The 12,640-nt window shown below is 40.8% G+C and overlaps 1 protein-coding gene across 2 annotated transcripts in view; it reads left to right on the top strand.

Annotated features, from left to right (window-relative positions):
• Positions 1-12,640, top strand: part of DMGDH (dimethylglycine dehydrogenase) — a 92,829-nt gene that overhangs the window by 63,051 nt on the left and 17,138 nt on the right. For both annotated transcript variants that reach the window (XM_077462597.1, XM_077462596.1), the window contains exons 9-14: positions 1,498-1,651; positions 5,400-5,565; positions 7,228-7,358; positions 8,156-8,373; positions 8,449-8,606; positions 9,853-9,912. In XM_077462597.1, coding sequence (XP_077318723.1) covers positions 1,498-1,651; positions 5,400-5,565; positions 7,228-7,358; positions 8,156-8,373; positions 8,449-8,606; positions 9,853-9,912 — 887 coding nt within the window. The remainder of the gene's footprint in view (positions 1-1,497; positions 1,652-5,399; positions 5,566-7,227; positions 7,359-8,155; positions 8,374-8,448; positions 8,607-9,852; positions 9,913-12,640) is intronic.

Here is a 12,640-nt window from a genome sequence, read left to right as displayed (position 1 = left end):
GCCGATATCTCCTGACATTCGGCTTGTGTGTGCGTGACTTATGGGTCAGGAGGGTGTTTGCAGACAATCTGATTTTGAAGTCAAGGCCTGTGCATAAATCTTGGAAATGTCCCAATTCCCCATAAAAGCAATCGCCAGGAGCTCTAGGGCCAAAATAAACACAGTAAGGGGAAGAGGGCAACCTTGCCTCATCTCATGGAGGATTAAAAAAATTGAGAAAGGGAGCTTGCATACTGGACCTTGGCCATAGGTCTGGAATGCACAGCTTGTCGCCCAGGCAACCAAGGAATTCTCAAATCTCAATCTAAAGAGTATATAAATGATATAATCTCATGACATGTTCAAAGAAGTAAGGAACCTAGGAACTCTGTGTTAGTGTAACAGGTGGGTAAGTTGATCCACCTTTCAGAGATTAGTACTAGCTTGGCACCCGGGATCAAATCCTGCTTTTTCTCTCTGAGTATGAGGGACTGTAGATGTTTATTAATCCTATTTCTCACTCAGTGAATACTAGTGTATGGAAATGCAAAGTATGCAAAAAAAGTCCATGGGAGTTATTTACTAAAGGAAAATCCACTTTGCATTGCAAGTGCACTTGGAAGTGCATTCGCTGTAGATCTGAGGGGGACATGCAAGGAAAATAAAAAACAGCATTTTAGCTTGCACATGATTGGATGATATAATCAGCTGAGCTTCCCCTCATTTCAGATCTAACCCTTAGATATAGAGCGACTGCACTTCCAAGTGCACTTGCAGTGCAAAGTGGATTTGCCTTTTGTAAATAACCCCCCATAAGATATAACATCCAATACTGGGTAATAGATCTGTTGATAGGTATTCAGTTGCTTGAATTATCTGACACCACACCATGTGACTTCACTCCCAAGTTATACAGTATCTGACAAAAGTGAGTACACCCCACACATTTTTGTAAATATTTTATTATATCTTTTCATGTGACAACACTGAAGAAATGACACTTTGCTACAATGTAAAGAAGTGAGTGTACAGCTTGTATAACCGTGTCTAAACCGCTGGGAACAAAAGTGAGTACACCCCTCAGTGAAAATGTCCAAATTGGGAGCAATGAGCTATTTTCCCTCCCTGGTGTCATGTGAGTTGTTAATGTTTCAAGGTCTCAGGTGTGAATGGGGAGCAGGTGTGTTAAATTTGATGTTATAGCTCTCACTCTCTCATACTGGTTACTGGAGGTTCAACATGGCAGCTTATGGCAAAGAACTCTCTGAGGATCTGAAAAAAAGAATTGTTGTTCTACATAAAGATGGCCTAGGTTATAAGAAGATTGCCAAGACCCTGAAACTGAGCTGCAGCCAAGACCATATAGCAGTTTAACAGGGCACTTTCCACTCAGAACAGGCTTCACCATGTGTGTTGAGTTATTTTGAGGGGACAGCAAACTTACACTGTTATACAAGCTGTACAGTGCTGTCTTGAGTGCTGTATGCTATGTGAAATGAAATATTTGTATATTTTTAGTTGGTTATCCCAAAGAAGAAAGATTTGCAGGAAGACCAACAGAAAGGATAAGTGGAATACATGAAGAGCTGAAGACAAAATGCTCCATGGGCTTCCATGCGGGATGGGAACAGCCTCACTGGTTCTACAAGCCTGGCAATGATACTGGATACAAGTAAGTGTCCATTTTTCGAGACATTCCTAAAAACGGGAAACTCTCTAGCCAGAAAATGTAAAAAAACAAAAAAAACACAAAGATAAGTGAGTAAATAATTGCTGCTGATCTGTAAAGCTATCGGGCACAATGTGTTATGACTATGGCCTCAAACAAAACACGTCAAACGATCTTATCTGTGGTTGTTTCTGAATAAAGATGAAGATTTTTTTTAAGAGCAACTATTGGTGTGCGGATCATATTTCTATATATGCACTCAGAGAAACAGCTGTGGATCGGGCACCCAGAGCTTTTTCATCGGTATGTTGCATGGGTAGCAGCACTGTTGCTTCTATTTGTATCGGGCACAAACGTCTGGGAAAAATAAAAACTGCTTTGATAATTTTATTGACATTACATCATATATGTAATTTTTTGGCCCATTTTAAATTTGGCCCATTTTAAATTTGGCCCATTTTAAATCCATTGTCAGCTGCCAGTAATAGTTTGTCTAGCTCATCAATTACTGTACAATAAGGTAGTAAACAATATGGGTCTATGTATTTTAGTGATGTTTTTCAGTGCAGGGCTGATACAAAAAATGATACACAAAATGTGCAAACTTATAACAATCAATCACAATTTGTACCTTTTTTTGTTTTATGGGAATTCGATTTTGAAAGTTTGTTTTTTCAAACTGTTGAATTTTTTTGGGCTTATTATCAGCATAATTAATATAAATGGAAGAAAGCAAAACAAACCTTCAAAAGCAGAACAAACTTTCGTCAAGTTTTTTATTTTATTTTTATTCCTAGACAAATTGTCAGCACTTTTTTTTTTTTTTTGCATTTTCTCACTTTATTTCATTTTTTCATACATTTATATGAAAAAAATTTTTTTATGTCAAACTTGTTTAACTAGAATTTATCTTAGTCATGTGATACATGTTTTAGAAATTTCCCATAGAACACAAGAGATAAGAAGGTGTAAATGTTAAAGTAGAAACCCAAGAACTTGTGTATTGGAGAGAGTGGGTTAGAGTTAAAATATCTGTCAGGTTTGTAATATTCTATGCTTCATTGTTGGGGAGAATTGTCCTCACTTCTTTTTTCAGAGACACAGGAAAGTGAAAGAAATTTCCCTAAAGTAAGACAAATCCCATCTTTGACAGTTGTTATTGGCATGTGTCCCAATTGCTTCCGTTCTGGCGACAACTGTAACATTTTGAATTTCTTTTCACGTTCTTTCCTAGTCACCACAGTCACTGGAACAAGGAATAAGGAAAATCTTCCAAATCAGATCACCAATAAAAAAAGATAACCCTGCTCTCGGACTTGTGCCGCGGTCCTATTTTTTTAGATACCTTCAACTCTCCCACGCCTTCAGTAGCCAATTCTCCGGCTCCCCTCCTCAACTAGTTCAGTCTTCCCTGGAGGATATCCTTAGGGCTGACTGCACACGAAAACCCACTTCCCAGTTGTATTCCCACCTACTTACCACCTCCCTCCTGGCATTAGACAGGCTAAGAGCTAAATGGGCTTGTGACATCCCCGATCTGGACAATGATGATTGGGATGACATATGGGATTTCCCCTTTAAATCCCTGGTCTTGCTGAGAGACCGCCTAATGCAATTTAAGATCGTCCATTGGGCATACTTTACCCCCCACAGGTTACATAAAATACACCCTGATTCCCCTCCCAGGTGTTGGAGATGTGGCGGAATTCCTGGGGATTTCGCCCATGTCTTCTGGACCTGCCCATGGATTGTCTGTTATTGGCAGGAGATTCTGGCCTTCGTCACGCAGGTTAACTCAATATCACTGCAACAGACAATGGAAATCTGTCTATTAGGCCTGGTTGAGCAACTAGTTCCCACGGTGGCGGGTCGTACCTTTGTGGGACTCCTACTGTTCTACGACTGCAAAGCCATCACCCTCAGTTGGCGCAAACCAACCCCTCCTCCTCTTTCCCTGTGGAAACAACTCATTAATAATAGTCTACCTCTCTATAAGGACACATACGCCAATAGAGGCTGTCCCAGCAAGTATGACAAAACCTGGTCGAAATGGTTGGCTGATCCCTCCACTGCCTCGGAGGTCACCTAGTGGTGCCCGCTCCAGATAGCTCCCATGCTACTTCCATGGTGCATTCTGAAAATGTCAGTTGTGATGTTGCCGTGAACTGCTTGTCACAGCACCCGGAGACCCAGGGAGCCGTGTTGTGTGTTGTTATATGACAATCATAGTACTGGTTATGTGCCTGTTATTCCTGTAAAGAATTACCCAATGGAATCCCTGAGAGGATTCCAACTCGCTGTGTAAGACCAATGTATGTCTGTTTGGTTATGTATGTTATGCTTTGTTTAAATCAATAAAAAGAAGTTAAAAAAAAAAAAAAGATAACCCTTGTCTGGAGTCATACTTTAATGCCGCGTACACATGATCGGAATTTCGGCCAGCAAAAGACCGATGAGAGCTTCTCATCGGAAAATGCAACCGTGTGTAGGCTCCATCGAAAATTTAGCTGGCCGAATCCTGTCGTAGAAATTTGGCTGTATGCTATCCACACAGCCCCATCTACTGCTGTGCTTCCAATAAGCACCCATTTCCATCTTAATGATATAATGCTTTAGGCTTACCTTCCAACACATTCATCCCAATGAACAGACTCAACCATCCTTCTACGTTCTCAGTTCCATGCTTATTCCCCCCCCGGGGGCTCAACATCGCCTTTTATTATCTCCCAAAGAATGACAAACAGGAAGTCCTGCCCCCAACAGGCAGGCACTTCCTTAGTACAGAAAATGACATCACAGGAAATGACATACATTAAAGGGGAGGGCATTCACAAGAGGAAATGCACACGCCCCCTTTTAGTCAGTATGGCGCACAGACCATAGTGCTTTCAAAGTAAACAGTATGGGGTGAGCTCATTATGATTCTTAAAAGTTTGAGACAATCTGCGGGGACATTGCTACTGGTGTTGTCAACATACGGTACTAGTATATTAACAAGGCCGATACCAATGTCCTCTTATTAAGGCAGATATGTATCCAAAAAGGATAACGTAGCCACACAGAGATAAAATATGTCTATCTCGTTATGTAGACTTCGCTTCTCTAATGCCCATATTCATTTGAAGGCAAGAAGCCCAGCGCATTGCGCTTGGTACCTATAAACCAACAAACATCCACAGACACAGAGAACACGTCTCAAATCCGATGAGAAGGTTTTCATACTGACTTTTTACCACTGGTCTCGATTTGACCCAAGTGCGCTCTGCTAGAGCGCTCCTCGATCAAACCGGACACAGGGAGACAGATGACAATCTATAAAACACACATCCTAGAATAAAATGTTATACAATCAAATTTTCCACAACAATTCCCACCAGCAAAAATGTGAGCGCATGTTCTCAATTTTTCCAACGGAAAAACTTTCTATCAGAAATTCCGATCGTGTGTATGCAATTCCGACACGCAAAAACTCACGCATGCTCAGATTCAACTATGAGATGGATGCTATTGGCTACTGGGTATTGAACTTCCTTTTTCTAATCCCGTCATACCTGTTGTACGTCATCGCGTTCTTGAGGGTCGAAATTGTGGGTGACCGTATGTATGCATGACAGCTTGAGCGAAATCCCATCGGAATTCCGTCGGGAAAACCATCAGAGCTTTTTTCGACCAAAATTCCGATCATGTGTATAACATGAGGATAACATGTTTATTTGACTTCACTATTTTATATCCATTTTTCTTCTACTAGACCAAGCTTTAGGAGGACAAATTGGTTTGAACCAGTGAGACAAGAATATAGACAGGTCATGGAGAAGGTGGGAGTGATTGATCTGACTCCATTTGGCAAGTTTACTGTGAAAGGAAAGGATGCCATTAATTTACTGGACCATCTTTTTGCCAATATTATTCCAAAGGTATGTGTGTATGTCATTTTGTTGGTTATTTATTGCAGCAAAGCAGCATTCAGTGCTTGAATTCTTGGCAAAATTTGAATTCTTAAAGGCTGGTATTGATTGCCAGTGAATGTACCTCATTGCTTTAAAGGGAAATTTAGTGTATTTGTAGTGGAATTGTATTATTGCAGCATTTGTTGTAAGCTTTGATATGACTTTTTTGTTATTGTACTTAATATAGAGATTTGCAATGGGAAATCTGTATTTGATTATTGTTTAGCAGTTGTGGAGATAAGATATTGGCCCCACAAAGAGTGTATTGCTTTCAAGAATTTGTCTGACTGAAAAGACTTGCTACCTGAGAATGAATACAGTCCCAGTAAAGTCTGAGGCCGCGTACACACGCGCGGACTGTTGGCCCAACCTTGTCCGCTGAACAGTGTTTGGGCGGACAGTCCGCTCGTGTGTGGGCTTTCAGCGGACAGTTTCAGCGGACAGTTGGACGGACAAGGTTTTACGGAAATTCCGAAAAACTGTCCGCTGAAACCTTGTTTCAACGAACAGTCCGCCCGTGTGTAGGCTTGTTCGTCAAACTAAGTTCCGCGCATGCTCAGAAAGGATTTTCAAGCCGAAAGTTATAATGCAGTGTATAGGACGTCGTATTTTGCGTCCCGTCGTACGTGCCGTTCACGTCATCGCGCACGGTTTCAGCAAACTGTTCGTTCGTCGTGTGTGGCCATGTCCGTCCATGCTAAGTTTGAGCGGACTGTTCGCTCAAACTGTTGGACGGACAAAGTTGGGCCAACAGTCCGCGCGTGTGTACGCGGCCTTAATGCAGTAAATAATGCTGCTAGTTAGGTGCCCAGTCCCTATGTGCTCGGTCTCTGCTAGCAACAATAGGTTAATAGCAGTAGTGTCCTCTCACCAGCAATATAGCAACAGGGCTCACGCTGTTTAGAATTCAGCTCACTTCTGGATCTGCCTGGAGAAACTCCAGTCCTTGGCACATATCTGCAGGCTTGTAGCAGGGTGATGTGCACACCTCGGTCTCCTTGTAGCAAAGAGGAAATACCCTGGTATTCAGTCTGTAAAAATACAGCTGTCTCTCTCTTTTTATACCCAGCTATTCACATTTGCAATTGTAGCCCAATAGTCCATTAACTGCCAAAGGAAAATTTATTGGAACTAGAATGAGGCTTGGCTAAGAAACCATTGTGCATGCACAAGATTATAGAAAGGGCTACATGAAAGCCCGAAAGTATTTTGTAATGTGGACTCAGAAAACAATACCGTACTTATCCTGGGAGGTACGACTTTTTAAAACGTCTCAAAAAAAGTAAGTAACATGTGATTGGGGCTGAATTATAATGCATAATGTTTTATAATCACTTAATATAATGGCCTAGATAAAAAGCAGCATCGGAGTGGGAGAGTTTACTACCCATTCAGCTGAAGTCCATTGGAAATACAGAAAGTACTGCAGCACAGTGTCCTACATCATTCTCTGTATCTACCAAAGCGCCTGGCCACAATAGCTAAATATATAAAATCACTTTGTTTCTGCATTGGTGATTGGTGAACATTAATTAGAGGTAGAAATTTATCTTGGATTGTCAATGACTAGTATGATGATATGTGCTCATGTTTTGTTGGGAGAAAATAATTGGTACTCTGTGTGTATAGGTGGGATTCACCAACATAAGCCACATGTTGACTCCTAGAGGGCGGGTCTATGCTGAGCTCACGGTGTCCCATTTGTCTCCTGGAGAGTTCCTGTTGATCACTGGCTCTGGATCTGAACTGCATGATCTCAGGTGTGTCCAGCATTTTATTCCATGCATTCTATTTTTTTGAGTAATTAACACGTTTGACATGAGCTTGGGTACCCATGTAATACACTTCTTACCCATCACAAAGGCCCTTTATATACTGCTATATAACTGAAGCCTGAATTAATTTTATAATTAATTTCAGGCATTATTTTAGGTATCTTAACAGAACGAGGGGCTTTAGGTGAATATAAAAATGAGGGCCAAGGAGTGTGTAGCCTGTTATTGGCATTAAAATGTTATTTGACCCAGAACCTATTTGTATGTGATTTATCAATACTTGTTAATGCATGACAAAAAATATTGCCTCAAACATAATGGATTGTTTTACTGTAAAAATTGACCAGTGCGGGATCTGTACATTTTCTTGATCAGGCCTCATACCTGCTGGTGCTTTTCATGGACATTTCCAATGTCAGAAAGGGGCTCCATTCGTGCTCTGATAATTGGGCTTAGCAGTGGGTACAAACAGCAATACACAGAACTCTGCATACAGAAAAACCTCCAGTAATCACATTGAAGCACTTGATGAGACAATGAGAAGTCCAATCAGTTGCAGTAAGCAGTCAGGTATCTGGCACCATGCAGCTTGAACGTACTTATAGTTTCATAGGACGAAGAGCTCTGCAAATGTTTTATAATTACACCCTTAAGTGTACCATTATATTGAAGCTCCTCTAAGGTTGTGAATTGTACCACTTCTCAGTGATCATGATCATGGACTGTATGTATGTTTTATTTCTCACTTGTACTATATGGCACTGACTTTGTTATGTTTGCAGGTGGATAGAAGAGGTGGCAACCCAAGGCCAGTACAGTGTGGAGGTCACCAATGTGACAGATGAGGTTGGCGTTCTAGGTGTGGCCGGACCACTTTCTAGAAAGGTTTTGCAGAAACTGGCTTCGGAAGATTTGAGTGAAGAAGCCTTTAAATTTCTACATAGCAGAAGAATGAATATTGCTGGAATTCCTGTAACCGCCATACGGATATCCTATACAGGTGAGGATGAAATATTTGAAAAACCATGGGCACCATGTCTGTAATAGTGGTGAATATAATGTTGTGTGCTCCTAGGTGAACTGGGCTGGGAGTTGTATCACAGGAGACAGGACACCTCTGCGCTCTATAGTAAGATAATGGAGGCCGGTCAGGAAGAAAGCATTGATAACTTTGGCACTTATGCCATGAATGCACTAAGGCTGGAGAAAGCATTTCGTGCCTGGGGGGCAGAGGTAAGGGTAACACTGCTCTTTTCCTATACAAATCTGTTTCTCTTTGTCCGCTGCAATGTCGCAGTACCACTAAAAATTGCAGATTGCCGCCATTCCTAGTAAAAACGATAAGAGATAAAACAAAACGTCCCTAAATCTATGCCATAGTTTGTAGACATGATAAAACTTGCACAAACTAATCAATATATGCCTATTGCGATTTTTCTTTTTTTTAACCAAAAATATGTAGAAGTATATATATTGGCTTAAACTGATGAATAAATTAGTTTTTTTATATATATTTTTTGGATATGTATTATAGCAAAAAGTAAAAAAAAAATATATTTTTTTACCAAAATTGACGTTCTTTGTTTATAGTGCAAAAACTAAAAACCGCAGAGGTGATCAAGTACCACCAAAAGAACGCTTTATTTGTGAGGAAAAAAAGGACGTCAATTTTGTTTGGGTATGGCTTCGTCCAACCATGCAATTGCCAGTTAAAACGACACAGTGGCAAAAAATGGCCTGGTCATTAAAGGGGGCAAATCCTTCCGGGGCTGAAGTGGTTAATGTGCCTAAAAAAAAAAAAATAGAACTGCCATCTATTTTTGCCTTTTCTAAGATGGCTAATAGATTGGGCAGACATGGTCTTTCATTTTACATTAGGTTGCCTGTATTATAGACAGAGGTCTTGAACGTAAACTACTCAGGCTGCAGTTAATAAGCAAAAATAAATGTGTTATATATATATATATATATATATATATATATATATATATATTACACATGATATATTATAATTTATATTCATTCTGATCAGGTCTAATACAGTCTCTGTGACTCTGTGAAATGGAAATGAAAGGTAGCCATACATATAAGATGATTGTCTGTGACTAGTGTGCATGTCTGGTAACTCGAGCCCAGGAACCATTAAGTCTAGATGCGCACTAAATAGAGGTGCGGGACTGCGTGTAATCGCACGTTTTCCCACACCCGCATTAAAAACGCGCTGCTGATAGCAGACAAGTGGAGCGCCATTAATTCTTAATGGCATTTCCATGCACTGGAAACCACAGAGCATTTTACTGTGCTGGGAACCACACTGTAAAATGCAGCCGTGAACCTAGACTTATGTGATTTCTTTGTATCCTTATTTGTGTGGGCACAGCAGCATCTCACAAAAACTAAGAAATACAGTTTGTATGTATGGGATTTGTTTTGTAATGTCAGTGAGTTGTACTAATCATACATTTTATATTTTGGCTAGATGAACTGTGACACAAACCCACTTGAGGCTGGGTTACAATATTTTATAAAGTTAAACAAGGTAAGTGAAAAAAAAAGTTCTTGTACTTATGCTACTGCTAATAACAATTTGAAAAATATGCCAGTGCAGCATGTCTGCCAAGTAGTGTCAAATCGTGTCTATCACACTGCCACCTTGTGGCTGCTTCATTAAGTGAAGAACGGAAAAAGTGCAACGCCAATAGATCTTTTGCGCATAGTGACCATCCAGGATTCTTATTTTTTTAAGCATAAAAAGGGGGAAGCAGATTGTTTGTTACTGACAATTCCCTTGCTCATTGTTTGCAGTGCTGATCTCTCCCCTTCTCTAACAGCAGAGGAGGAAGAGAGATTTTAATACTAGTGAATGAGAAAAGAATAAATGGATCAGCAGCTGCCGATTCATTTTGTCTGTTTCACTGATACAGGAAAGGGGGGGGGGCTTTTTTTTAACCCTTACCTGCTCCCTTCTCTCCTACACACTTTATATAAACTCTAGTAATCTGGATTATAACCCCTCACCTCCCAGATCCTGCACAGATGAACATTAATCCCTTCAACTCCATCCTGCCACTGTATGTGACCTGAACATTAACTCCTTACCATTACCAAGCTCTGTGTTTAACCCTCTCAATACCAGCATGTTTCTTCATTTCCAAAAAATAGGGTCAAACACGAGATCACCTTTGTGGTGTATGCTTTCTAAAAGGGCAATTTTGTGGATTCTCATACTGTCCTGACATTTTAATTTTAATTGAAACTGAGGGAAACTTCTTTTTTTTTTTTTAGAGTTGGTCTTTTTTAATTTTTGCCGTAAATAATGAAAAAAAAAAAAACAGTGGTGATTAAATATCAATTCATTTGGGTACAGCGTTGCATTAATTGAAGCAGTGTGGTGGAGACTGGAGAGAAATTGGCGCCGATCTGGCTTGACTACATCAGGCATGGAAAGCCAATTTGTGTGTCTATAAGGGTAAAATTGAGACTGCTAGATTAAACTTTTTCTCCCATGCTATTGAAAAAAATCTTAGCAACCCTAGACAACTCTTCTGCACCACTGACAGATTATTAAACATCACAGTCCCTCCACAATACCTGCTTCAACACATTCCTAGATTTTTTCTCCTAAGAAATTGACAAACTAAGACGCCTTATTCTTACTACACCACATGTTTTATCCACATCACTTCCTAGTTTTACTGGCTCTTCTCTCTCACTTCTCTCTACTTGACTCGGCATCTCTAACTAAATTGGCCTCTAATATGAAAACCTCCACCTGCATACTTGACCCTATTCCCACCCATTTATTTAAATCCTGTTTTAGTTCTCTAGGCCTCATTATTCTCAGTATCATAAATGACTCCTTTAGCACCAGTTTTGTATCAACAATCCTAAAAACTGTCAGCATCACCCCGGTACCAAAAAAACCCAACATGGCTCTGGACAATTTGCCATGATCCTTGTGCAGGCTGTGATATCTCCGTTACATAATCACCTGACTTTAAATAATCTATTTGAACCCCTCCAATCATTTTTTTTTGCCCAACATGGGCCAAGGCAAAAGTTCCAAACATACAAATAAACGAACAAAGGGGGAGGAGAAAAAGAGAAGCAATGTCCATCTATATCTTTCAATGTTTAGTTATATATCAGTAACAAGTGCATCTCGAAGGGGGGGGGGGGGATCTTCAAAGTATGGGAATTCAGGGAGGGAGCCAGCAGTCGTAGGGGGTCTGGGTGCACAGGGGGGCCGGAATGGGGAGGGGGCCCCTGATTGAGTCAGGACGACCCCTGGGTCTCCTTTTACACGGAGTCCTGCCTCCATCATGTAGCCCTAATGGTGATACGTTCCTGGGAAAGGATGAATTGGTGCCACAGCGCCCATGTCTTTTTATATGTTTCTTGTTGTTGTCTCGCGGTGAGCACCTAGTCCTCCATTCTACTGATGTCCTCTACTTTCTGAATCCAGCTAGCTATCGTTGGGGGGGATGTTTTTTCCAGTGAAGTGGGATGCAAGCTTTTGCGGCATTTAGCAAGTGGCAAATAATAGATTTTTTATATCGTATAATTGATATTGTGTTTACGTGCAGTAGGAAGAATGCCGGGTTGTATATTCCGTAAACTTCTGAATGTTTTTTTTTTTAATTGTGGACCAGAAATGGGACAGCTTCGGACGAGACCAGAATATATGCAACAGCGTTCCCCTGTCACCCAGGCATCTCCAGCATCTAGCTGAGGCATTTGGGTAGTAGGTGTGTAAGACGTGAGGGGTCAGATACCACCTTGTCATAAGCTTATAATTGGTTTCTTGTACTTTTGTACAGATGGAGGATTTCAGGGCAAACGTTACAATACACTGGGTCTGGTTAAGTAAATTCACACTTTAAGTCTCTTTCCCACTTGCTCAGGTAGGGCAAGCGTGTGCTTTCCGTCGGGGAGATAAGAAGATTGTACATCATGGAGAGCATCCTCTGGATTGTCTCTTCTACTGAGCAGAAGTCCTCAAAGGTGGTGAGGGTTTTGTTAAACTCTTGTGAGTTAGGTAGGGATGTGAGGATGTGTCTTAATTGGACCGCCATCCAAAACGGCAGTTTAAACGGGCCCGATAAGCTGCTTAGTGTTTCTAATGAGGGCCACAAGTCATTTACCACGAAGTGTCTAGCTTGTGTGCAATTTATGTTTCTGCAGATATTACTAATTTGGGGGTCCAGTCCAGGCGGGAATTTTGGGTTCCCTATAATGGGATATAGGGGGGAATTAGATGAGGATAG

The sequence above is a fragment of the Lithobates pipiens genome, unplaced genomic scaffold (genome assembly GCF_037356315.1).
Source record: "Lithobates pipiens isolate NorthernLeopardFrog02 unplaced genomic scaffold, aLitPip1_a1.2 Scaffold_3, whole genome shotgun sequence".
Taxonomy (NCBI): domain Eukaryota; kingdom Metazoa; phylum Chordata; class Amphibia; order Anura; family Ranidae; genus Lithobates; species Lithobates pipiens.
The sequence above is the reverse complement of the archived record's forward strand: the minus strand, read 5'-3'. Positions and strand labels throughout refer to the sequence as shown.